General features: G+C 47.6%; 1 protein-coding gene across 2 annotated transcripts in view; it reads right to left on the bottom strand.

The window, feature by feature from the left end:
- The window catches only part of LOC146800038 (uncharacterized), a 268,500-nt gene that overhangs the window by 18,623 nt on the left and 222,790 nt on the right, over positions 1–27,087 (bottom strand). For both annotated transcript variants that reach the window (XM_085620939.1, XM_085620938.1), the window contains 2 exons: positions 3,846–3,971; positions 1,623–1,709 (listed from right to left, as the gene is read on the bottom strand). In XM_085620939.1, the coding sequence (XP_085477065.1) occupies positions 1,623–1,709; positions 3,846–3,971 (213 nt within the window). The remainder of the gene's footprint in view (positions 1–1,622; positions 1,710–3,845; positions 3,972–27,087) is intronic.

Here is a 27,087-nt window from a genome sequence, read left to right on the forward strand (position 1 = left end):
AAAAAGGGAGAGAAGTTTTTAGGCTGAAGCTATCTGGGAATGTTTGTTCCAATGGCCAGTAAATTGCTTTTAAGTTCCCTCGCAGCAGACATTTAATGGAATGCTCATTGTCATTTACATATGATACGCAATATTAATGTATCAATAATTCCTATGTCACATTCATGCAGTAAGATATTTAGCAACACAAACAAAGTACTTTTAGATGAATGTGCAGGACAATGACCATGTTTCTGTTCACACCTTATATCACTGATCACAGGGCTATGTTTTCCTCAAAATAATGCTGAGAAACATCATATAAACTCTGTGCAAGAGCCTCTCAGAGAGGGAAGCTTCAGGTTTACTAGAAGGAGCATTTACTATAAAAGGTTTGAATCAACGCTGCAGCCTGACACTTGCTATGAACAGCGACAAAGCATAGGTTGAGAGCGGCCTCGCCTCCGGCCAGCCTACGGACTGTGAAAACACGAGCTATGAACAGGTAGACATGCATGCCATTTAGGAAGCTCCCATTTTACAGCACGATTTTGGTACTAATATAGACATTAGCTAGGGTAAATGGAATTTAAATATTGCTATCTGTTACCTGGCTAATTTTCTTCATATTTACGTTGCCTTTATTTTATTCACCAGAATGTTTACATCTTCTATTGCACTTTACATCTATTCTGCACTAAAACAGTGTTTTAGTATCTGAATAAAGACTTAAAATGATAGTGTGGCTGTCTTGCGCATTTGCATCTTTCATAGAAAGGGGTTCCTGTAACTCACAATAAATTACATATATTCCGGATACTATCTATCAAGATTTGGTTGTTACCTAATACTGATTATATCTAGTTGTGGACTTGCGCGTGTCACAGCTTCGCTTCTCCCGCTCAAGCTGGTAAGTTGGTTCAAACCTTTGCTTGCCCAACGGAAAAAAAGAATATTGTGGGCCCAAGATACAAGGAAACTTATAAAAACGTATCACAATATTATGCATCCAGAGCCCTGTAATGTCAAATCACCTTCACACCATGAAGGCAAAGGGATGTTTGCCTGGTCAACATACTAATCTAACATTCAAAGCCTCACACCAACCACGCTGTATCATACACTTTTACCAAAAACCCAACCCCTATTGTCAGAGGGATTTTCGGACTTTGGGCCGCAATAGAAATAGAGAAATGCCATGGATAGCACCACAAACGTATATGGTATTTCTATGACTATAATGCCATACTAACAGCAGTCTCTGCACACAACTAACACAGCTAATAGCTATGCAGACCAAATGGTTATCATGTTCTTGAAAACTGAACTTGAGCAGGCCGCTGTTCAATGCTCTTAACTATAGCAACTTGTCCCTTTTCTCCTATATTCACCTTGAACACACAAGCAGAGAAGCCGCTTCCTCTCTGTCCCTCCAGTATTTTTTCAGTGTCTCGTCTGCTTTTCTAGTTTGATGGAGAGCTGCAGAGCGCCTCTGGTATATGTAACCTCTCTCACATCACAAGGTGTGCCATGAGAAATGCCAGCCAAGCGTGAACTCGAAACAGGTCTACTGGTCATTAGCATTAAGAAGGCGGACTGTCCTGCTGCAGTAATGTAACCAACTAAAGACATATATACTTCACCTGAGCAGGGACTGCGGGGGCTAGTTCTTCCTCTCAAGGAGTAGTCATCCATCATGCAGAGATCTGATGCTTGCCCTAGAGAACAGGCTGAGAAGCAAACTCCATTACAAATCAAATGGATCATAGTTGGAAGCTATGAAATTATTAATGAACTTGCATATAGTCATGTATGCAGATTTCATCAAAGAGAGTACCATAGGGGCACTAATGCTACACGTAATGCTGGCCTCTGCGAGGCAGGGTAAACATACTGAGCGTACTCATCTGGAACCTTGGCAGTGCACATAAGGTTTCTGAAAACGTTCAATAATAGTAACAGTAATATAGTAACCTAGTGTTTAATTACAATATATTTGTTAATAATATTAAATCTCCTATTCTCCTCTCCCTTAAATTTTTCTCCTCTGTTTCTTGGAGTGATAATATAATTTTCCCTACAATAAAGACACACAGCAGCTTAACACGGTTACTCACAATCAATGCATATCATTGAAGGATTACTAGCCCCTATTTGTACGGAACACTCATTAGAAGGACTATAAAATATCTAAAATTACAATAAGCCACCCTCAAATCAAAAATACAAAGACTAATTAAAAAACAAATCACCTAATTTAAGAACAGGTACAGAAATTCCTTACTACCTTTTCTCCAAATCAACGCATGAACTTGAGTTATTAAATGGAAAAAATTAAATTTTTCTTCCAATTAACGTATTACAGTAGATCTGCTTTACAGAGGTAAAGAAACCCCCGTCTTGCGTAAAAGTACATCAAAGAAATCCGAGGCTCAAGGCACAAACAGCATGAGTGGACATATTTGCATGTGTGTGAAAAAACAGTATGATTACTGATAAGAGGTGCACCCATCTCACTCATTGGGCAATGGTCTTCACTGTGCCTGCAGTCTGTTAAGGGTCTCACCATTCACTGGCAGACACACTCATTGTTCACTCTATGTGAAAAGACTGACACTCGAATCATACAGCCCGTTTAAAAAAATATAAAGGGGATATGTAAGTAATCTACGGCTCCTACAATCATGAACCGATGGAAAGAGAGTGGAAATATGGGGAGTTTAATTAATTTAAAAAAAGTTAGATTAGACATGAGGAGCAACCCTAGGCAATGACAGCCTTCCCAACAGGTGTGTGATGCGGGGATGAACTCAAAGATAAGCATTTGTACACACGATTATTGATGAATGCGTGTAACATGACAAATTTGAGACAAAAACAATATATACTTAGTTATAAATAGCTGTAGATAGATGCTAGTAATAGTGTGGATAACAGTTGTGGTCATGATCTATTCTATGGTAATGTCAAGCGTATGGGTTCAGTGGAGGCGGCAGCCATTTTATTGGTGCATCTTGTAGGCGTCTGTTACTGTGTTGGGAAGGGTGATGGAGGGGAGGAATGGACTAGAATGTGTGCATAGTTCAAGGAAAAAATCCTTCACACTACACGCATTCTTAATTAAAACCCCGAAGAGCAGATGGTCTATAGCGGCTTCCATCTGTTGATGGCAACAGATATGAGGCCATCCGCTGGGAGGAGCAGGGCTTAGAGGACTATGAGTACTGGATGGCAGCATGTTTCCTCAAACCCAACCCAAAGAGTTGCAGCCATTACCTCTCTTATGCCACAACCAAACCTTCAACATTGGTATAAGGAATGTATCTGCCAAAACCTACATTCAGTGCTAACCTCACAAGTACAATATACATTGTAGGAAGTGGACACGCGTTGCGCATTGGAGGCCCCTGGCCTGCTGACCTATTCTCCTAGAAAAGCCACCAAAATCTCCCTTTCAGAGCAAGGGAATCAAACGGCAGCCCTGCCTTCTGAAGGTCCCTGATGTTTACCAATGTACCTGCCAGAGCTTTGACCTAGAAAAGGTTAAACCTACTAGAATAAACCCAAAAATTGAGACCATCAGTCGTGACTATGAGGGAGCTAGTGTAGTAGTGTTTCTTTCTTTTACGTCAAATAACGGATCTAGGCGCCAAACACACAATTGGAAGCAATTGGCTTTTGTCTCCCACTTTAAGAAACATACGTTAGTTCACATCTTGAACCATGCTAGTACAATATCCACACAAATAGTGAAGGAAAGTTCAAAGAACTATTCCAAACATCATTATGAGATCCGTAAGCAGGAAAAGTATGTTTTAATTCTTGGACTTTGCAAACTACACAAAATGTTTTCAGCGTGACTTTACCCAGTGACTCAAGGTTTGGTTGTTTTCCTCCATCAGATTTGCATGAAGTTCCTTCTGCTCTTTCTGTAGAAGCACCAGCTCCCTTGATGAGAATCCGGAAACAACATCCTGGAACGTAAGCAGCACCTGGAAGAATGATTGTAGTAATGAGCATTTTCATCGAGAAAGCAGACATGCAATAGGCCCCTTAGATATACAACATACAGGAGGCACACTGCTACTCCTAGTTCCAATTGTACTAATGTATGGAACCAACTTTTTTGTTGTTTTCATTGTCTCTTTGTTGGACCGTTTCGCATGTTGTGCTGTGGGGGAGGGGTTGGAGAAATATAAGCCTGGATTTCCTTAGTTACAGATAATAAATTTGAATCTTATGTTGCGTCCTCCAACTTCAAATTCCTTCACATTTACCGAAGGTTTTATAATTTTCCGTTTTACATTTCGCTTCTTTACTTATATACACTTTCTTAATTTGTTAATATTATTTAAGTTTCTAGGCAGTCGTGGACCCCCTGAATAGGCTTCATGGGCCCCCAGGGGTTCCCAGACCACAGGTTAAGAAGCACTGCATTGGATCCTTGACTGTGTTGTGGTCGGGGTACCCATCTGGGTTCCTGCATCGCACCAGATTGTGCGAACCTGCAAATTACATGACCTCTCTTTCCTTCAATTTCCAACACTGGGAGCACTCGAAGGAGCACTAGTGTTAGGCACTATGCAAATAAAGAAGCCGACGATGTGCTCATTGCTTTCCACTGCAGCAGAGTCAACTGCTTTATTACTGACCCCAGACTCAAACAGATGTACTGTGAACCCCAGGCAGGGACAACAGCGTATAGAAGGGAAACTGCTCAAAATAATGCACACTAATACTATTTCAAATCGTCAACATCATCAACATAAGCTTTATTTGACAATACAAGCCATAAAAGTTATATACATAAAACGATAGTATCACAGTAAAAACATTGAGCTACAGTTGGATAAATAGATAAAAAAAATAAGATCACTGCATCAAGATGTACTATAACGCAACAGAAATTTTGTATTAAAACAATATATGTCAAAGACTTAAAATGCCTTAAAAATCCCAACATATTAATAAAAGCTTATTTCATTTCCACGGATGACCTGGTCTATCTTGCTTAAGTGGGCCCAAAAGCCTGCCTTGAGTGGGCTCAGGATGGCATTATCATCAGTCCAGTCTTGGGTTTTTGCTAAAACTAGTTGGGACACTACTTTCTGGATCGGACCTATAAAGCTTATCGGCCTATAGTTCCCAGGTAGGGATTTATCCCCTTTTTTATATGTCGGGATGATCTCCACCCCTCGCCAAGTATCCGGGATAGGGCCGTTATGGGCAATAGCATTCGCTAGCAACAATATGTACCGACTCCATTTAGCCTTCTCCTGCCAAAAATGTCCGCAGGTACGCTATCAATACTAGGCACTCTACCAGTGGCAATTGTACTAAGTGCAGCACTTACATCTGCTTTGTCAAAGTCTTTGTCAGATAGATAAAAGGGAGTCTGAAAGGGCTCACATACCTTGGTATCGTTATCAGCATATTGTTTGGCAAAATGATTAAACCACATGTTGGGGTCCACATGGTTTTGGAGGGACTGCGTGACTCCCCCTGTGCCCCATTTTACTAGGCTCCAAAAGTGCTGCATATTGCTCCCATAGCTCGCTTATTTTAGATCCTGCCATCTTTTCTCATCCCAGGACCTTTTTGCATTCAACATCACTTTCTTTTATGACTTCCTGGTCGTTTGTAGTCTGGTCAAGTCTCCTGATCTAATGGCCTCCCCCAAGGCTCCTCTGGCTTGTTTGCACTCTTTGTTGAACCAGTGGTGCCGTGGCCGAGTGCCAATGCTCTTAGACTTATAGGGTCTAAGGAAGTATGACTGCACTTTTAAAAATAAGGTATTATGCAAAGATGTTATTTCTTTGGGTGACTGTTGGTTGCAAAGGGATGTCTCCATCTCAATTAGAGTGTGCTCAACATCACTATTGACGGCTGCTGATATTTACGCCCGCTAGATGATTATCAGCCACTTTAAGCGCCGCATATCATTTGTTGGTAATAATTCACCTGCAATAAGTGAATCATGGTTTGTACCCATTTGTGAAGTTACATGAACGCAGTAAATAGTGGGTTTTGATCGCTCTCCATTCTAACAATCACAACCATATCTGCTAGAGTATGCCAGAGTTTTAAGCTAATTAACAAATAATCTATACGGCTGGTGTGGTGACCATTGATGAATGTATGAATCCCTTGCTTGTCAGAGATTGTTCTTCCATTGGCCGCCCTTATGCCAAGTTCTATGCTTAAAGCCTTCATCTGTAAGGCTGCTTCTGTCCATCTTTTGATTAGCTAGTTGTAGTAAGATGTTGAGTACAAATGTCAAAAGCCACCACATTTTCCACAAGGTGATACGAGAAAGTGAGAGCTATGACATCAACAGCATCTGGGGGACCACCCGTGTAAGAAAGCCTCTTCGCCCCAGTAATGTCCTCTCTTGTTAAGAACCGGCAGCCACTCACTCGCCGGATCCAGTGGATACATTAGTTAATTAGTGAACCCTCATCCTCTCTGTGTGAGCTTAGGGGAAGCCTTAGTACATTGACCATATACACTATTCGTCTCCTATCTGAGATCTGATCAGCGCTAAATGAGGATTGTGGACGGTTTGCCTGCTGATTGGGAAGGCTTAGTAGAGAAGAATATGCCTTATTAAAATCGGTGGATTGCCATGAACCAGCGCTAGGCTGCCCTACCCCTCCAGGGTGTCTAGGGTCTACGGGATCAGCTTTGATTTTCCGGGCTGGGTTTTCTCTACTTAGGCTTCCAGAGTTTTGTTGGACAGGGTCACATGGTAGTTTGCTCACACAGTCATTGCCGCCTTGGACGCTTGTTGGACAAATTACTTGTGATTTAAGTCGTTTCTTGACACATTGGACATCAGTATGCACCTTACTTAAAGAATCTGAGAGGGTGCCAAAAATTACTTTTAGTGCTCTGATTTCCTGCATAATGTCCATTATTTGTGATGCTAAGGATCTATGTGTAGGTGCCTCGTTTATAGTGTCAGGTATGCAACTTGATAAACTACCTGTGCACCTGGCATCATGGTTGTTTACATTTGAAAGTAGCCTTATTGCTGCTATGTCATCCGCATTTAGACATTTATTTGTCTGCACACTATCTTTTTGTGCTACACTACCCGGGCTAGATAGCAAGTCCTCTGGCTCAACATAATCTAATAGTGGGGAAAAGCCATTACTGCAGGAGAAAGCTGATAGATCTACTACAGTCTTCGATACATTACCACCCCCACTAGCAGGCCCTCTGGGATGCAAGGCAGCTTGGTCCTGTACCTGACTCCTGCCTGCAACCTTTTTAAACATGGCTGGTATACGGCCAGGATGTGTGGAGCTAGTAAAAGGCGGTGCATTGGTAGATTCTGGAGAAGCGCTAGTGGGGACTGGGTCGAGGAGGCGATCGCATTCAGATAGCAGGTTGTCAATTCAATCAAGCACCCCTTCCCCTGCAACCGAGCTTAGTTTCCGGGTCTTCTTCTTTTTTGAACAGGCTTCCTTTGAGCCCCCCTCCATACTTTTACGCTTTCCCATCACTACTCCCAGCCACTATACCCAGGGAAAAAGATCAACAGTTCAGCACAGCACAATCTGCCTATGGCCTGGCGTGGGAAAACAAAGCCCTACTGTCCTCCCTCCAAAAGGTAAAATACACAGTACCTTGAGTTGATGTAAAATGTCAAGGCGAGGGCAGGCTCGGACGGGTGCAGACTGGCCCTGAGCAGCTTATAAAGCGCCTGCTGGCGCGTGGAAGTACGTTGGAGGCTTCTGAAGCAAGAATGGCTGGGGGATGGATTCCCCGTAAGGGCATGGTGGGTGAGGTCAAAGTGGACGTCGCTCTTCTCCGGCAAGATCTGAGGAACGCCACCGCCCGCATTTCGGAAGCCGAGTCCCGGATATCCACGGCCGAGGACGACATCCGCCATCTGCAAGATCAGGTTCGGGAGCTGACCACTCACTCTAAGGAGTTGCACCGCCGGGTCGAGGATGCAGAAAACCGCGCTCGACGCAGCAACCTGCGCTTAGTGGGTTTCCCGGAGGGAGTTGAATCGGGCCGGGCGGACGACTTTATGGAGCGCTGGTTCCGATCCTGGATGCCGGCGGACAGCCTGTCGGCTTCGTTCGTGGTGGAGAGAGCCCACCGCTCCCTGGCCCCCAGGCCCCCAGGGGCTCCACCCCGGCCGTTCATCCTCAAGCTCTTGAACTTCCGTGACCGAGATGCCATTCTCCGTGAAGCCCGGCGCATGGATGCCCTCCACTATCAGAACCACAAAATCATGGTCTTCCCGGACTACACCCGCGAAGTCCAGGAGCTGCGCCGCTCCTACACTGAAGTGAAACAAAAACTGCGCTCCCTGGGACTCCAATACCAGCTCCAATTCCCAGCCCGCCTCCGGGTCATCTTCCAGCAAAAGACTCTCTTCTTCGATACACCGCGGGCGGCCTGGACCTGGTTGGCAGAGGAGCACCCCTTGCAGCGCTCTGGGCGCGGATCGCCTCTGGGTCCACGGGGGAGACCCCGGACATCGAAGACCCGTCGGCGGCATCGGACATTGCCCCGGGAGCGCACAACGGGGGAGGCGATCACCACGCGCTCTGGGGGCCGGCCAAGCCAGAGATCGAGAACCTCATCGGCCTCCTCAGCCGCACACACCAGTCCCGTGGCGGATGGGCAGCGGGCCGCGTCACCTCGGCTTACAGGCCCTGCAACCCACCCGGTCGAGTTGGTGGACACTTCGGACCTCTCTCGCAGCCCTACCATTTGACTTTCTTTGCTTACCTTTGGGGTGGGGGGGTGGGAGATGCCTGGGCGGGGGTGAGACGTCCCGTTGTCAGTGTTGCTCTAGGCCAGGGCAGGTAAATCAGGCTTGACTTTTGATGTATCAGGGGTCCACTAGCGCTCAAGCCCAAGCGTTTTAGTTTGGTGGTTCTTCCATTTGGTTCGGGCGACAGATGCTTCCGTTTTTGAAGTATAGGGCGGGGGGTGGGGGGTTGGGGTTGGTTTGGGGTTGTTTCTTCCTCGTTGGGGAGATTTTGTTGGTGGGGGGTGACTCCCTCTTGTCTGTTGTGCTAAGGTATCATGTACTGTCTATCCCGCTCTCTCACCCGACGCTCCGCTGTCCTTCCTCTCTGGGAACCTGCTCGGACGCGCCTCCACTGGCCCATCCTTCTGTCCTTGACTATGGCTGACCCACCTGTCCCTAGGGCCGCCATGCGCATACTTTCCTGGAACGTCAATGGCCTCCTGGACCGTTTCAAACGCATGGCGGTCCTCAAATATGCACAACGGGCAGAGATCGATGTACTCCTCCTCCAGGAGACTCACTTGTTGGGTAACAACTGCCCCTTCCTTGGCCGTTACGGTTATGACAGGGTATGGCACTCAGGTTTTGCTCGGGGATCCCGGGGGGTGGCCATATTGCTTCGCAAGTCCTTTCCCTTTGTCCTGACTCGGGTGCTTTTGGACCCCCAGGGTATGCTACTGGTAGTGTGTGGCACTCTGGAGGGCCGACCCCTTACCCTGATGTCCCTCTACGCGGCGCCGTCCCTCCTGCCGTCGGCCCTTTCCCACGCAGCGGATATCCTCCCGACACTTCCTGCAGGTGCCCTGATACTCGGCGGGGACTTTAACGCTCTCTACTCGCCCCACATGGACTCGACGGGTCCGGTCTCTTCGACCCGCGTCGCCCGCGCAAAACAACTCTCCTCTTGGGCGGAATCCCAGGGTCTCTGCGATGTCTGGAGGATCTGGCACCCGCAGACGCGCCAATACACCCACACGTCGGCGGCCCATCACTCCCACGCCCGGATCGACCTCATCTTCGTGCCCTCTACCGACTGCGCGGGGGTGCGGGACGCACGCATTCTTCCGAGGGGCCTTTCGGACCACTCGCCGGTGCTCATCGCTCTCGGTCCCCCCCCCCTCTCTGCCCGTCCGATATGGCGTCTGAACGCTTGGTTCCTTCACGACAAGGCTTTTCGGAGGGCGGTCGGGGGCGAGATAGCCGACTACTACTCTCATAACGAGGGCTCTGTCGTCTCCCCCGCCGTCCTCTGGGAGGCCGGCAAGGCGACTGTTCGGGGCGCCGCTAAAGGGCACCTGCAACGTCAACGACGGGCTCAATCCCAGAAGCTCGCGGACTGTGAGGCCCAAGCCTTAGAACTGGAGCGTAGTCTGGGAAACTTAGACGATGCCACACGGTCTCGTCGCTTGGCCTTCCTGCGGGAAGAGATTCGCCTGCACTCCCTGGAAGCGGCGAAGATCCTATGGCGCTCCTCGGTGGCCCGGGTGTACGGTTGGGGAGACAAAAACGGCACTCTTCTCCACCGCCTGGCGACCTATCCCCGGGCGGGCAGGATCATTCCAGCCATCACGGACCCTGCAGGTGGCGTCCACACGGTCTCAGTGGCGATAGCCCAGGCATTCGCTGACTACTACTCCCGGCTGTACCGTCTCCGACCGTCCACGCTCTCCCTGAATGAGTTACTGGGAACAAACGGGGTGACACTAGCGCGGCTGCAGCCTGAGATTTCTGAGACCCTGGATTCGCCGATCGAGCTGCAGGAGATTGAAGAGGCGATCGGCCGCCTGGCACCCGGGAACACCCCGGGACCCGACGGGTTCCCCCAGGAATATTACGCTCACTACCGTGAGACACTGGCCCCGAGGCTTCGGGACCTCTTTGCGGCCGTGGTGGAGACGGGCTCGTTCCGGCCCGAAACGGATACAGCAACCATAGTTGCACTCCCCAAGACACAGCCTCCCTCGCGGTCCTGTTCCGACTACCGGCCGATATCCCTTATTAACACAGAACTCAAAATCTATGCCACGGTCCTGGCACAGCGGTTACGCCCATCGCTCGCCTCCCTGGTCCATCCGGACCAATGTGGCTTTATGCCGGAGCGGGGGACCAGACACTGTCTACGGCGCCTCCACCTCGCGATGGCGCACCGCGGCCGCCTTTCCCCCTATCTGGCCCTCCTCTTGGTCGACTTTGAAAAAGCCTTTGATTCCGTGGGATGGGCGTACTTGGGTGAGGTCCTGGAGCGTATGGGCTTCGGTCCCCGGTTCCGAGCCATGGTAATGGTCCTCTATGCGCACCCGCGGGCCCGTGTGTTGGTCAATGGGGCACTTTCTCGCCCGTTTCCCATAGGCCGGGGGACGCGCCAGGGTTGTCCGCTCTCGCCCCTCCTTTTCGCTCTGGCGATGGAACCCCTGGCGGTGCTGATTCGCGCGGATCCTGTTCTTCGAGGATGGGAATGGCCAGATGTAGCCCCCGACAAGATCGCCCTATACGCGGACGACGTCCTCCTCTATCTCTCGGACCCAGCGACCTCGGGACCCCGGGTCCGTCGGATCCTCCATCGATTTGGCCAAGCGTCGGGTCTTCACCTGAACCCCAAAAAATCCGTCCTAGTCCCGCTACACCCGTCGCGGGAATGTTTCGACTGGCAGTCGGACATTCCCCTCCGGAGACTCTCCTTTAAATACCTGGGGATTTGGGTCACCCTCCTTCCGGAACTATGCTGGGCCCTTAATGTGGCTCCGGTAGTCAACAAAACCAGGTCAGACATGCTCCGGTGGCAGTCCCTCCCATTGAATCCGCTAGGGAGAGTCGCTCTATACAAGATGATGATCCTCCCCAAATTTCTTTACATACTACAAAATACTCCATGCCCTTTTCCGCGCCCGTGGTTCCGAGAACTGGATAAAATGGTGACCAAATTCCTTTGGGGCGGCGGTAGGCCTCGGCTGGCCTTGGATCGATGCAGGGTCCCCTCCTATGATGGCGGCCTGAGCATGACCAATTTATATCTTTACTATCTGGCCACCCAGTTACTGGTGATCCATGACTGGTTCTCGGGAGGCTGGGGCGACCCGGCTTATCGTCTCGAGGTACAAGGCCTTGGGTTCTCCTCCATCCAAAACATGCTCTATGGCACAACGGTCCCCCTATCACTCCCCGACGTCGTGCGGGCTCTCTTCCTCGCGTGGCGCGCGGCACTGCGGCACACTAGATGGTCGGGGACGTCCACACAACTCACTCCGCTTTGGCACGGGACCTGGCTGCGGGAGGTGGTGGGATTGGCGGGCTTTCGGCAGTGGGATCTTCTTGGTATCTCCTGTCTGGGCGATTTATGGCGTGGGAGCCGCATGTGTTCCTTCCAAGAGCTTCAGACCCGCTTCTCGCTGCGGCCCTCCCAATTTTACCGCTACCTTCAACTGCGCCACGCGGTCCGGGCTCACGTCCCTCTAGACTCCAGACTGCCTCCCCATAGCCCACCTGAAGCTCAGGTGATGCTGGGGTATCTGGGAAAGGGGGGTATATCCCGCATTTACAAATCCCTGATTAACAATTCCCCGGTGGACTGGAGCGGGCTCAAACAGCGATGGGAGGCCTGGGTGGGACCCCTGGATGAGGCGGACTGGAGGGACGCCCTTATGGGCCCTCGGTCGCTTACCACCTCCGCTAGGCTGCGGCTCATCCAAATCTACTACCTCCACACCGCCTATCTGACTCCGGACCGCCTGTACCGGGCGGGCCTCCGTGTGGACGCCTCCTGCACCCGTTGTGGGGTGGCTCCGGCAGATTTTTTCCACATGGTGTGGTCTTGTTCCCGTCTAGACGATTACTGGGCAGCGATTGAAACTGAGCTAGCGGAGGTCTTGGGTTGGGAGGTTCCCCATGAGCCTAGAATGGCCCTGCTGGGCATCATGGACGGGATCGACGGGTCCCGTAACGAAAAGTACTTCCTCACCACTGCCCTTATGGTGGCTAAGAGAGACATAGCGGCAGTATGGTCACAACCGGACCCGCCCAGAGTGGCTACCTGGAGTAGAGGGGTGGATTGGTGTGCGGCCCAGGAGCGGTCGTTGTGTGCTGCGCGGGGCTGCCCCAAAAAATTTCGCAAGATATGGGGGAAATGGCTGGGGGGCATGATTTGAAAGGTGGGGACGCAGGGGGTGGGGACGGAGGATGGGGGAGGGTGGGAGGGTCTTTGCAATGGTTTATTGATGCTTATCCGAATGCAGTTACTGATGCCTTGTTCAATGCACTGCTGTATCTCATTCTTGATACTGTTCTTTATGCCGCAAAACACAATAAAAATTTGTTTATCAAAAAAAAAAAAACCTTTCAGAGTGATCAATTAGGGCTTCTGAACAGATGTCGAGGTTTATAATCAAACATAACCAACAACCACAACTTTGACCGGTACAAACAGAGAAAACCCATCTCCCCCCACCCCTCCGAATGTGTGCAGTCTATGGCAGCTCCACAGCATGTGTATGAGCCTGGCTCCCGGTGCAGAACATCTGGGGCACACCGTGTCCGTACGATGGAAGTATTGATTGATCTTCTTGGGTGTGAGGTATGCCCTGTGTACAATGAACTATTGTATTTGGCGGAATCTCACGTTTCTGGGTATGCGTACGGGACTCTTCAATACCCTTTCCCATTCTTTGTCTTCCAGCTGCCTCCCCAGATCTCGTTCCCACTTGTGGCGGAGAGGATCCAGACTGACCGCCACATGCGTCCGGAGGGACGCCGCGAACCAGCGGGCCAAATGTCTACCCCTCCCCATGACGTGTAGGTACTGAATGGAAAGATGATGTCGCGGCTCCATAGTCAGGTCGCCCCATTTATCGGCCAGTGTCGCAATCAATGAACAGTGCATTAGAAATTGCCCCGGTGGCAAACTCTCGTCCGGGCTCACGTCCCTCTAGACTCCAGACTGCCTCCCCATAGCCCACCTGAAGCTCAGGTGATGCTGGGGTATCTGGGAAAGGGGGGTATATCCCGCATTTACAAATCCCTGATTAACAATTCCCCGGTGGACTGGAGCGGGCTCAAACAGCGATGGGAGGCCTGGGTGGGACCCCTGGATGAGGCGGACTGGAGGGACGCCCTTATGGGCCCTCGGTCGCTTACCACCTCCGCTAGGCTGCGGCTCATCCAAATCTACTACCTCCACACCGCCTATCTGACTCCGGACCGCCTGTACCGGGCGGGCCTCCGTGTGGACGCCTCCTGCACCCGTTGTGGGGTGGCTCCGGCAGATTTTTTCCACATGGTGTGGTCTTGTTCCCGTCTAGACGATTACTGGGCAGCGATTGAAACTGAGCTAGCGGAGGTCTTGGGTTGGGAGGTTCCCCATGAGCCTAGAATGGCCCTGCTGGGCATCATGGACGGGATCGACGGGTCCCGTAACGAAAAGTACTTCCTCACCACTGCCCTTATGGTGGCTAAGAGAGACATAGCGGCAGTATGGTCACAACCGGACCCGCCCAGAGTGGCTACCTGGAGTAGAGGGGTGGATTGGTGTGCGGCCCAGGAGCGGTCGTTGTGTGCTGCGCGGGGCTGCCCCAAAAAATTCCGCAAGATATGGGGGAAATGGCTGGGGGGCATGATTTGAAAGGTGGGGACGCAGGGGGTGGGGACGGAGGATGGGGGAGGGTGGGAGGGTCTTTGCAATGGTTTATTGATGCTTATCCGAATGCAGTTACTGATGCCTTGTTCAATGCACTGCTGTATCTCATTCTTGATACTGTTCTTTATGCCGCAAAACACAATAAAAATTTGTTTATCAAAAAAAAAAAAACCTTTCAGAGTGATCAATTAGGGCTTCTGAACAGATGTCGAGGTTTATAATCAAACATAACCAACAACCACAACTTTGACCGGTACAAACAGAGAAAACCCATCTCCCCCCACCCCTCCGAATGTGTGCAGTCTATGGCAGCTCCACAGCATGTGTATGAGCCTGGCTCCCGGTGCAGAACATCTGGGGCACACCGTGTCCGTACGATGGAAGTATTGATTGATCTTCTTGGGTGTGAGGTATGCCCTGTGTACAATGAACTATTGTATTTGGCGGAATCTCACGTTTCTGGGTATGCGTACGGGACTCTTCAATACCCTTTCCCATTCTTTGTCTTCCAGCTGCCTCCCCAGATCTCGTTCCCACTTGAGGCGGAGAGGATCCAGACTGACCGCCACATGCGTCCGGAGGGACGCCGCGAACCAGCGGGCCAAATGTCTACCCCTCCCCATGACGTGTAGGTACTGAATGGAAAGATGATGTCGCGGCTCCATAGTCAGGTCGCCCCATTTATCGGCCAGTGTCGCAATCAATGAACAGTGCATTAGAAATTGCCCCGGTGGCAAACTCTCGTCCTCGACTGAAGACTTGTACGCTATAAGCGCACCATCTCAGTATAAATCTCCCATAGTCCTTATGTCCGCGTCTCGCCAGTCCCTTAGGGCATGAGATGTAAGCGCCCCCACCCCGCTAGGAGAGCCCTCTAATAGTATGCCGGGTTATAGGGGACCAGGGCTCTGCGATAACCTTTGTATGCCACTGCCAAAAGAAGCGGCTGCGGCACTGCAACAGTTGTGGCTGGGTGGAAGAGCCTAGTGATTTGCTCCAAGGAGCGTGGGGGCAATGTAGACGCCGTGTCTTCGCGACCTTTATCAGCCAGCCAGCGTGCTATAACCACTTACTGCCATCTTTGCACGATACTACACAGAAAAGCTTTGTGAAACCTGTAGAGGTTCGCCCAGCTGCGAGAGTAAGCAGCCCGGTAGACATTTTATTTAAAGTTCAGGCAGGCAATAAAGATAATGTACAGAAAAATTGAGCAGATGTGAATACTGTAAGAAAACCGAATCCACACCCACTGAGGTCGGAAGGTGTGTGTATTGAATCTCTTACTGGAATAAGGAACACAGGAGAGTTTGAGAAGTGCGCCAGCTGTGAGACACCACACAGGGAAAGAGAGAAGTAGCTTGATAATAAAAAACAAACCAGAGTCTAAAACTTGGGGAAAGTCAGTAACCAAAAGGCACTTAAACCCACCCCATCTCTAAGATCCTTCTTTAAATTGGCAAAGGATAATAAGGAAGCTGTAAGTAGGGGTAACAACAGCACTAAGGACAAAGCGGACAGTCAAGTTTTGGAGCGCTTTGGTGAGCTTACAGACCCACATAGGGTCTGTAAGCAGTTGTAAATATGGCAGGGGTGGAAGAGGTGGGAGACGTTACATGTCAAGATTATACATAAACTAATATGACTAGCAACGGTAAGCCCGTCAGGGCTGCGGGGACGAAGAGGATGCGGTCTCCTGCTGCAGTGGAGGCCGGATCCCTGCAACAACAATGGTATACCTGGGGAGCTTGCCCAAACCCCCCGCACTGCCGGACCCCCTCTCTCTGATAGTATCCAGCTGGCTGGTGGTGCCACCATTCCTTTCCCCGGAGGTAGAAATTCTGAGGGCTTGTGTGGTGTCTGGAGGCTGGCGGGCTACCTTGGTGGGAACGCTTGCCCTGTCTAAGCAATGGTCTGCAAACAACCTGGCTGAGATGGGGGTGGGAACTGGCAGACGTCTCATCAAAGAAAGGGGCCGAATTGTACCTGGAGGCCCACACTGCCACCATTGTGGCAGCCATTCTGGGCACCAAAGACACCCTGGAACAGAAGACTGCATCAGTAGTAGTAGTAGATGTGGGTCTACTGCAGGTCGATAACAAAAAGCTGGCAGAGAGAACGGCCACCGCAGAATCCACACTTGTACAACCGCAAACCAACGGTTATAGACCAGGATGCTAAATTGTGCGAGCTGCAAAAGAACAAAGACTTTCTCACAACTAAGCTTGTAGGCGCTGAGAGCTGATCCCGGTGCAACAACATTCACCTGGTGGGGGTGTCTGAACTTGCAGATGGGCCCTGTGTGGAACTGGCCATGGAGCAGTGGCTAGAATCAATGGTGTTGGAGGGGGAAGGTCTTGACCCTCTATACAGTGGAACAGGCACACTGGGTACTCGGCAAACCCCCAGCACCTGGGCCACACTCCAGCCTGATCATGGCACTCTTACTGAACTTTAGTGATAGGGAAAATATCTTTCAGCCTGCACACTGTCATGGACCCAAGATGATCAATTGGTCAACATTTATCCAGACTACACGACTTCGGTGCAACTCCAGCGAGCAATATATCTCGCAGTGAAACTGCACCTGAGCCATCTCAAAATTACGTATGCCCTGCTATTCATGGCTCACCTCTGCATTACAAATTAATTAGGAAGCTATTTTTTTCATACAGCAGGGGAGGTATGGGACTGGCCGGAACGACAAGTTCAATCACTCCCTGACACTTGAGGCACAAAACACTCTCCCAGACGGTAAACACAGAAGTGGAAGCGCCGTCTGTGCCACTGCTTGAGGGTGACTCCCAACAAGGTTGAAGCGCAAACAGAAAGAGAAAGTTGTTGCAGCGCTACAGGGAGGCTGCCCTATGCCTTTGTGAAACCACTGGAAGGCGGTGAACAGAGAGTCTGGGCAATCAGACGAGGGCATGGTTGTTTATGGAGAGGAAACGGAAGAGCCATTCATTTCCTGTTTACCCACATGACTGCAGATGAGATCCTGTAATGATGAGGACAAATGGATGGGGCAGGTGATTTACAACTTGAAACAGACTGCTGATACGTGGCCACAGACCATGCCAGAGGGGATTGAACCCCCTATGGGCCACGCTTTGTTGAACGATTTAAACGGCTGGTAATGTATGTTAAATTTTGGGGTGGGTGACGGGCAACCCGGGCATTGAGGAGGCAGGTAGTTGTAAACTCACAGCATGAGATGGCAGGGAGGGCGGGTGGTATAGGGACATTTGAGGGGCTGCGGCAGAGAGTTGTGACAATGGATTGGTGGGGCGTGAGATGCTCGCTAAGGGACACCTGGAAAACTCCCAGAGATTCCACAGACTGAGGTTCCGGTCTTAAAATTCTATCGTGGAATGTTAATGGTCTAGGCAATAAGCTGAAACGAGGGACAGTGATGAAGTATCTGACATGACACTTCCTGACCTTATACTGCTGCAGGAGCTGCACTTAACTTGTAATAACTGTGGGTTCCTGGGCAGATGCTGATACAAGACGTTGGTCCATGCAGACAACTCCATGGGGTCTAGAAGAATGGAGATCCTAGTCTGCAGGTCCCTCCCGATCCTAGTGGTCAAAACATGGGTCGACCCCTGTGGTGCTGGGAAGCAAGTAGGTAATGTGGGAAAGGTTGATTGTACCTGCCCCTGAGCCTCCAAGAGGGACGGCCTGAAGTAGATGGGGGATTGGCTGGCTGAAATTCCTTATGTATTGCTGGTGGTGGGGACCTCAACCTCACCCTACAGGGTGACATAGACAGGGTACTTCATACAGAGGGGACACCTAAAGATGACACACGCCTCTGTAGGTTAATAGAAGCCCTGGGTGACCTCTGGCAGGCCACTCAGAGAGGTCAGGCAATACTCACACTCCTTGGCACGATTGGATTACTTCCTAGTACCAATAGCGTAGATTCCGAAAGAAAACCACTCTCCTGAGGGGTATTTCAGACCATTCCCTACAGTCTACTGAACTCTGGCACCGGGCGGGCACGCCCGTGCTGGCTGGTGGCTGGATCCCTAGGTACTAATGAATTGGGTCACCCGAAGATACGTGCAGGACACAGTGGTTGATTACTTTCAATTAAACAAGCGTTCAGTGGCTTCTGAGATGGTACTCGGAGAAGCCTACAGGACCATACTAAGGGGTTGCTTACTCTCCCACGTTTGGGGAAGCGATGCATTAGATTGGTGAAGGTACTGAAACTAGGGAAGGATATACAGCTGTGGGAGGTGACTTGTGTGGGGACGCCTGATCCAGACCTGACAGATCGCCTGCCCCAACTTAGAGAAAACTACAGGCAGATGCTGCACCAGGAAGCCAGAACACTCTACATGTTGAAAGAGAGAAGGATTTAGGAGCAGGGGAACAAAACAGGGAACTTATTGGACTGGTTAGCCAAAAAGGAGAAAGGCCAGAGATGGATCTCTATGATCTGCACGCCCCAGGCATACTGCAGACACATATGAGGGTATAGCGCAAACCTTTGCACAATACTTCTAGGACCTATTTGCCCCCACGCCTCTCTCTGGAAGCTGAGAAAGACATGCATAAATTAGTATCCAATATTCAGGTCTTGCAGTTAAAGACGTCTGATAGACAATCCCTAGAAGAGCATATTACAGAAGGGTAGATTGCGGAGGTACTGTTCCAACTGAAAAGTAGAAAATCACCGAACCGAACGGTTTCCCCCCAGAATTCTTTTGAATGCATTAAAAATAATGTGGCATAACCATTGAGAGACCTGTTCTATGCCTTCAGAACGCAGATTGTAATGCCCCTCCAAACCAGGCACGGTGCTGGTAGACTGCGCCTCATATAGGCCAATATCTCTTCTTAATATTAAAACGAAAATGCTGGCTAAAGTCCTGGCAAACCGCATAATGCAGGTCATCGACTGTTTTGTGGCCCCTGACCAGTCCAGCTTCATGCCCAATTACTCCACGAGACACAACCTCCAATGTTTGTTTGGCTGCCTGACCTTTAGACATAAAGTGAGAGAACCGGCGCAGGGCTCGAAAAATCATAAATATTTTACTAGACCTGTAGGTCTAGTAACTTGAATAATCTACTCGACCTAACTGTAATGTACTATGTACTTGACCCATGAACTGGTCTCAAATTGTGTGATCCTGGGCAAATATTTTGTCTTATGGAGCCACCTTTTTCTTTATTATCACATAAGAGAGCACATTCAAATATGCAAGTTCACTATTTCTGCTGATTAAAAGTTTTTATTTACTAGACTAAAGATTTGCTCCATGTATAACAAGAATCGAGCCCATATGTAGGGTACACATGATCCCTGACTTTTCTCTTTGGGCTAGATCTACGACCGTTTTTTGCAGTCACAAGCGAGAACTCGGCCAGTTTGCGACCGCAAAAAAAGGTGGTGGTATGTACAAACGCTATTTTGCGAGTAGGTGACTTGCAAAATAGTGTTTGCGAGTCGCTATTAGGAAGGGGCGTGCAAGGGTGTCCCTTCCTAATAGCAAGTCAGAATGGAATGTACTATTGTTTTGGTCGCAAAACACTCGAATTTTACCGACACTTCAAGTAGGTGGTAAACCACTCTCAAACAGGTAGGGGTCCCAAGGGGATCCCTTCCCCTTTGTGAATGGGTGCGAAAACATTTTTAAGCACAGGCAGTGGACTCAGGGACCACTGCTTACCCTTAAAAAATAAAAGAAAATGTTTAATTTTTTTTTTGTTTTAATTCATCCATTTTTCCTTTAAGGAAAAAGAGCAGAATTTGAAAAAAAAAGTTGCTTTATAGAAAAATCAAACCCAGACATGGGGGTCTGCTGTCCCCAGCAGGCCACCATCCCTGTGTTTGCAGGCCATTCCCAATGGGTCGCGTATTGCAACCTGCCTCATGAATATTAATAAGGCAGGTCCCTTGCCACCTATTTGAGAATCCCAAAGTATCTCAGACACTGTTGTACATTCCATTTTATGAGTCGCAAATTGCAAGTGGCAAAACATCACAATTTGCGACTTGCAAAATGGAATTATGGTACATCTGGCCCTTAGTTCATTAATAGCACGGTCATTAAGGCAGTAGCAGTAATAACTCCAAGTTCATGTTTAAAAACTCACTTTTCATAAATATATTTCCAAAGCATGATGTGGTAGTGTACTGCCATTTACAGATAGCATATTTTCCATTGAAATGGCCACACATCTTTCCCACTAACATGTAGTATTACTGATAATAGCGCATAAACAATGTTTGGAAACTGGGTTTAAGCAAAAATATTTAATATTTGCATATCACCCAAAAATGTTCTAATATGTTTTGAGCCTATAAAAATATTTTTTTCATAGCAGAATTACAAAAATATGTCTTCATAACTAGCGAAATATATTTTACTTCGCTAATTCAGTGTTGTGTTAGAAAAATGCCTGACATCTTGCAGCCTTTCATTTTACATGCTTTTTAGAGTCCAATTGTAACACAGTTCACTTTTCAAACTCCTCTAACTTTAGTCACAGAAAAATAAATGCCGAAAGACAAAATGACTTTTGACCTCTTTCTCTGGAAGCCAGCAAATATGACAAGATAATTGATTTAAAGGCACTTTTATTGCTTTCAGAGACAGAGGTCAAACGTCAGTTTGTCTTCCACAGAAGTTAGAGGAATTCCAGCTCGCCAGAAAGGGCGAGTAGTCCCTAAAAATAGCTTGTCCTGATTTAATCTTGCTCGACAATGAGAGTGGATTTTGAGCCCTGCGGAGGTGATCTTGGTGCTCGATGCCAAGAAAGCCCTCGACTCCTTGGAATTGGCCCCGTCTCATGAACCTCTTGGACAGAATAGGTTTTGGACCCTCCTTCCTGGTGTGGGTACGCCTTCTCTTTTGTAAGCCAACAGTGAGAGTTAGAGTCAACAGGACATGATCAGAGGAGTACGAACTGGGCAGGGGTACCCAGTAAGGCTGCCATTTATCGTCCTTGCTATTTGAGGTGGCCATGGAACCATTGGGTAAGTGGCTCGAGGAGATGCACTGTTAAGGGGACTGCGCTGGGACGGAGACTGGGAAGATGTCATCTCCATCTATGCTGATGACATTCCCCTTAACCTTGCTAGTCCGGATGATTCCCTTCCAGGAGTTCTAGAGATTCTCTGGGTATTGAGTTCCTTCTCGGGCATCAGAATTAATCGGGGGAAATCAACATTATTTCCCATCAAACCTGGCAGCCACGGACAGATCGATCTGGTCCACTGATACATGAGGAGACGGAGTCCCGTGCTCTTGCACAATTACATGGGTTGGCAGGACACCGGCAGTGGGATATACTGGGCCACTCAAAGCTCAAGGAACTGAAAGGAGAATGGGGATAACTGAATTTCGAGGAAGTACAAGGGCAATATGACCTACCTAGGGGCCAAATCCTACATTCCATGCAAATAAGGGCAATCCTACACCATCATATTGACTGTGTCCAGGATTTAGAGGAGGAGAATCCCTTGGAATACAGGGTGTTGTCCGCCTTCATTACGCAATCACTCAATATCTCAAATATGCTGCACACTCGGTGCATTGTCGACCTATCTTGCAGAAGCTGATAGAGAAATGGGAAACGGATCTGGGCAGATAGGAGGACGATGAATGGTCGCTGCATGTCAATACCCAGGGACAGTGGCGATTTGGGTGGGCTTCCAGCTGGTCCAACTGCAGCTGCTACACAGGCCCTATTACACACAAACACGACTGTATGCAATGGAATCCAAAGACAGACAATTGTCAAAGGGGGTGGGGCCAGTGGTGCACCCTCTTACATATGATTTAGGAATGCCCAAGACTGCATGGATTTTGCTCAGGTATACAGAGATGACTCTTCCTGATAGTGGATGACACCCTGACATACACCACCCCCCTCCCCGGTTGAAATCCTTGGGGATCTTGGGGGTGTGAGGGTAGTGTGACCCTCGACAGATATCTACTGGTCCTCTGCAACACGTCCGTTGCAGCACTGAAGCCAGACATAGGGAGACATTGGAGGAGGGAAGACCCCCACCCAACACAGGGCTCGAAAAACCCACTTGCATTGTCGAGCAAGATTTATTCAGCATAAGCTATTTTTAGGGACTACTTGGCGAGTTGAAAATCCTTTAACTTCAGGGAAGACAAACTGACTTTTGACCTCTGTCTGAAAGCAGAGCAAATGTGACAAGAAAACAAGATTTAAAGGCATCTTTATTAATCACAAAGTGAAAGAGCAATAAAAATGTCATTAAATCTTGTTATTTTGTCACATTTGCTGGCTTTCAGAGACTGAGGTCAAAAGTCAGCTTATCTTATCACATTTATTTTTCTTTCTGTGGCTTAAGTTTAAGATTTTGTAAAGTGAACTGTGTGACAAATGAACTGTGCAAAGCATGTTAAATGAAAGGCTGTAAGATGTCAGGCTTTTTTTTTAACAACACTGAAATAGTTAAGTGAACTGTAAAAATATTTCACTAGTTTAAAGACTAAAGAATTCTGCGGTGAAAAAACATTTTTATAGGATCAAAACAAATTAGAACACTTTACTTGGTGTTGTGCACATTTTTTACATTATTGCTGAAACCCAATTTCCAAAAATTGTTTATGCGCTATTATCAGTAAAACTACATATTAGTGGGAAAGGTTGTGGCCATTTCAATGGAAAATATGCTAGCTGTAAATGACAATGCACTACCACATCATGCTTTGGTTATATATCTATGTAAAGTGAGTTTTTAAACATGAACTGGGAATGATTACTGCTCCTGCCCAGATGACAATGCTATTAGTGAACTAAGAGACAAGCCAGGAATCATGTGTACCCTATATATGGGCTTGATTTGTGTTATACGTGGAGCAAACATTTAGTCTAGTAGATAAAATGTTTTTTTGTACAGCAGAAACAGTGAACTTGTATATTTGAAGGTGCTCTCTTTTGTGATAATAAAGAAAAAGGCAGCTCTATAAGACAAAATATTTACCTAGAATCACACAATTTGAGACCAGTTCACAGGTCAAGTAGATTATTAAAGTTACTAGACCTGCAGGTCTAGTAACACTTTTATGATTTATCGAGCCCTGCAACAGTACAGGAATGGAACTTCGAGATGGAGTGGTGTAGGTAGGAGGAAGAAACTATCTACAGTTCCTAAAATGTGAAGAAGAAGCAGAAGAGCTAATGTAGAGTATTAAGTTAGGTAAATCATAGTATGGTGATTGGCAACACTATGACATAGGGAGGCAAGCACTGAAACGGCTCGGAGGAAGCAGCCTACAACATCGAGGGTTCCCATAGGAGCGTTTTCACCAAACACATGGTGCAAGGGGTGTGATTACCATCAGTCCACCAAATCACTTTGTCCTTTCCTGGAGATGAGTTCAATGTCTGTCTTTTTTCTGAAAATGAGATTTTCCCGCAGGGCATTTAGTTCAGTTTGGATGTGGTGGCCTGGCAATTCAGGAACGCAGGCGAGAAATCTTCAGCGGCAGCAGTACAACTAAACATTATTTTTTGGGTGATATATCCAATATGTACTGTTTCAGTTAATTTGTGTAAAATTCAGCCCCAGTACTAATGGCCCTTGTAGGACAAACCCCATCTATTCTATAACCACAAGACCATGACACCACTGTACAGGATGCAGACAAAGGACCAAGGGAGACGGCACACAACACACCTCCCTTTTTTAACAAAGCAAATAAATAGGGAAGGTTACAGAAAGTTCTATTTAACAACAACACAAGCACTCAATCCCTTGAAACAACTTAGATATACTCTCAGAGCACCAATGATACCAGATAATGCACACAACATCCAAGACAAAACTAGGGCTTCTGACCACCTAAGATGGACTGCACATGGTGGCAACTGCATGCAGGAAAAAAAGAAGGAACTTCTCAAACACCATCAAAAGGGTGCATGCTGCATGTCCATAAAACAAGAACACATGCGAAAAAAATAGAAACATCCAAGTCATCAGGGAATGTACAGATACCAAACTCAAAACAACACAAAACAAAATCTAGTGAAACCCAACAAGGAAAGCTCATTCTGCAGGGAGGTGAATATATACCCTATGGCTAGGAACAAACACATTATCTCTTTATAGGGAAAAAATAATAATAGAAAACAGGTTAGTGTTGCGAATTGTTTGTTACAATTTCTCAGCAACCACTGAAGACTCTAAACAAAATCAACAGAAATAGCATATGAGGTTTGTTTACCGAACAGGGACACGATTTTTCACACACGTGTCAATGCTGTCATGCACGCCCCCATGGCTAACGCTAAAAGATATCCAGTACACAAATGGGCGCGTGCTCATCATAAATACCACTTGGCTTGTGACCACTGAAGTGGTGCACAACTTACCACTTCAGATATCTGCATGTGGCATACAAACACCAAAAGTTGAGCATGACAAGACAGCCATAACACACACACACTAATCCTATGGCATGTAACTCGTGCCCACCAAAACGGAACAGAAGCTTAACCCCTTCTGTGCCACGCCCTTTCCCCCTCCTGTGCCGGGCGTTTCATTAGTGGGCGGGTTTCATGACGAGATAGTCTCGTCATGGGCACAGCGCGACCGTGCTCCATGACGAGACTATCTCGTCATGGGCACAGAAGAGGTTAAGACATGGGCTCGCCTGGATGTATCACTAATGTACCTAGAGACAACCACATAGTTCCCTCCTCATAAACCTAACCACACATTTAAACAGAATGAACCATCCGCGGTAGCAGTTTACACACTGACTCACAATTTCAAACTATGGTCAGAAGTTCACCAAATACTATTTTAAAGACACACATGTAAACATCGAATGAAACAATAAAGCATTTTACGCAAGCAGCACTCTCTTCACATAAGCTAATACTGAATCACAAAGATAAACTTACATGCTTGTGAAGGACAGGACTATCATCTTTACGTGCTAGTTTTGTTTGAGAATTAAATAAAATAATTCTTAATTTGTCCAATGGTTTGTAGAATACTACTTTGTGTATTTACCTGAATTAGTTTGAGATTCAAATGATAAGAGATTCCTTAGGAGGGGGTCCCCGGCTTCCAGCAGTGATTCAGTTGGGGGCCACAGAATTCAGAGGTGAGACCAACTTTTGACTAGCAATAGGCACCAAACTCAGAAATTATACCAAAAAATTATTAGCAAGAAACAAAGATACTCCTGTGTGCAAAACCACGACGACGCCTTCTGTCCAAAGGCACCACCCCGTCCCTCAGGGTCGATAGTACAGATAAGATTATATTGTAGTTGCACCACTTCTTCAACTATGTACAGTCAAATAGTCCACATTGGATCCATCGAATGATTGAATTTCCTTCTTTATTATTTATTTATAATCTTCTTTTTTTAGAAAGAACACAGCCAACGCGTTTCGTCCTCAAAAGAGAACTTCTTCAGGGCATTTGAAATTTCCACGGAATGTTGGATGTAATGTTTGTAACTATATAGTCCTTGTCCAATATAACCTAAACGTCCAGTGCTTCTAAGTCAACTTATAGGTTGAAAAGTGCTGTTATCATTCAAAGATCACTATTGATATCTTCTATACTGTAGTGATATGATAGTCACTGTAGGTTCTTTAATCCATAACTATATCAGGAACATCACGCACAGTGCCTATCGATGGGGCATTGTTATTCCTATCGACCTCCCGTAATGCTAGATACCGTCAGTATTTAAAAAAAAAAAAAGAGTGAGAACCGCTGAAACACTGCTATGGTTTAAACAATATTTTAATCATAGCCGCCTTCAGACAAAAACACTGGTTCCGTGCACACTATGCATCACTTTTTCTGATGGAAATGAGGGACATTTCTTTCCTGCCCGTGCTGTCGCTGAACAAGTGAACCAACGCAGTGGTACAAGCGCTGGCCCAGCCCATGAACACTCAGGCAAATAAATCAAGGTGGGAGCAAAGATCGATAGCAGCGATAAATACCTGCACAGCGAGAACTCCCACTTCGATCGGAATAAAGTACAATAAAGGACCGCTCACATCACAGCAGCAAGGAGTGGGAAACAATGCGCATGCGCACGTTAGTGTTACCAAAACTGAGCATGCGCAGAGTACGGAAGGCTTTGCACGGTTTCACCGTCTCAATTACGGCTCGTCGACTTAACCGGAAACGACATCTTGCGGCACGTGTGAGGACGGCGCTCCAGCATTGGCTAAATGAACTTGGGACTTCCGCTGTTAAGGAGCTGCACCTGTCTAGTTGTAATGGTCACTGTTTCAGAAATAGTAATATTGGTCATTCTTTCTGAAATAGTGACACTCACTACTTCGTATGACCATTGCATGCTGCATAATCAAATAGTTACATTGGCGGGTTTTAGTGTTAGAATTAGGGTAGCAGTACCCTATTTAAAATTAACAAGTTGCCCTACATTAATGTTAAGTCCAGTGCATCCCCAATTGTATAGCAGAGGCTAAAGTAGATTATACCTTACTCTCTTTTGTAGCAGTGTGGTTGAGCAGTCAGGCTAATCAGAGGGTACTGTTAAGCATTTGTTGTACACATCCAGGCAGGAAATGATGTCACACACACAAAGACTGAATCCAGAGCAATTGTTTGTATAAAAAGTTATCTTGTTTTATTTCTAGAAGCAAGTAAGTTATACTTTTCATCAATGTTACTTTTCAAAATACAGTGAGCACTGGGTTTGTAGGAACA

Source organism: Triturus cristatus, chromosome 8 (genome assembly GCF_964204655.1).
Source record: "Triturus cristatus chromosome 8, aTriCri1.1, whole genome shotgun sequence".
Taxonomy (NCBI): domain Eukaryota; kingdom Metazoa; phylum Chordata; class Amphibia; order Caudata; family Salamandridae; genus Triturus; species Triturus cristatus.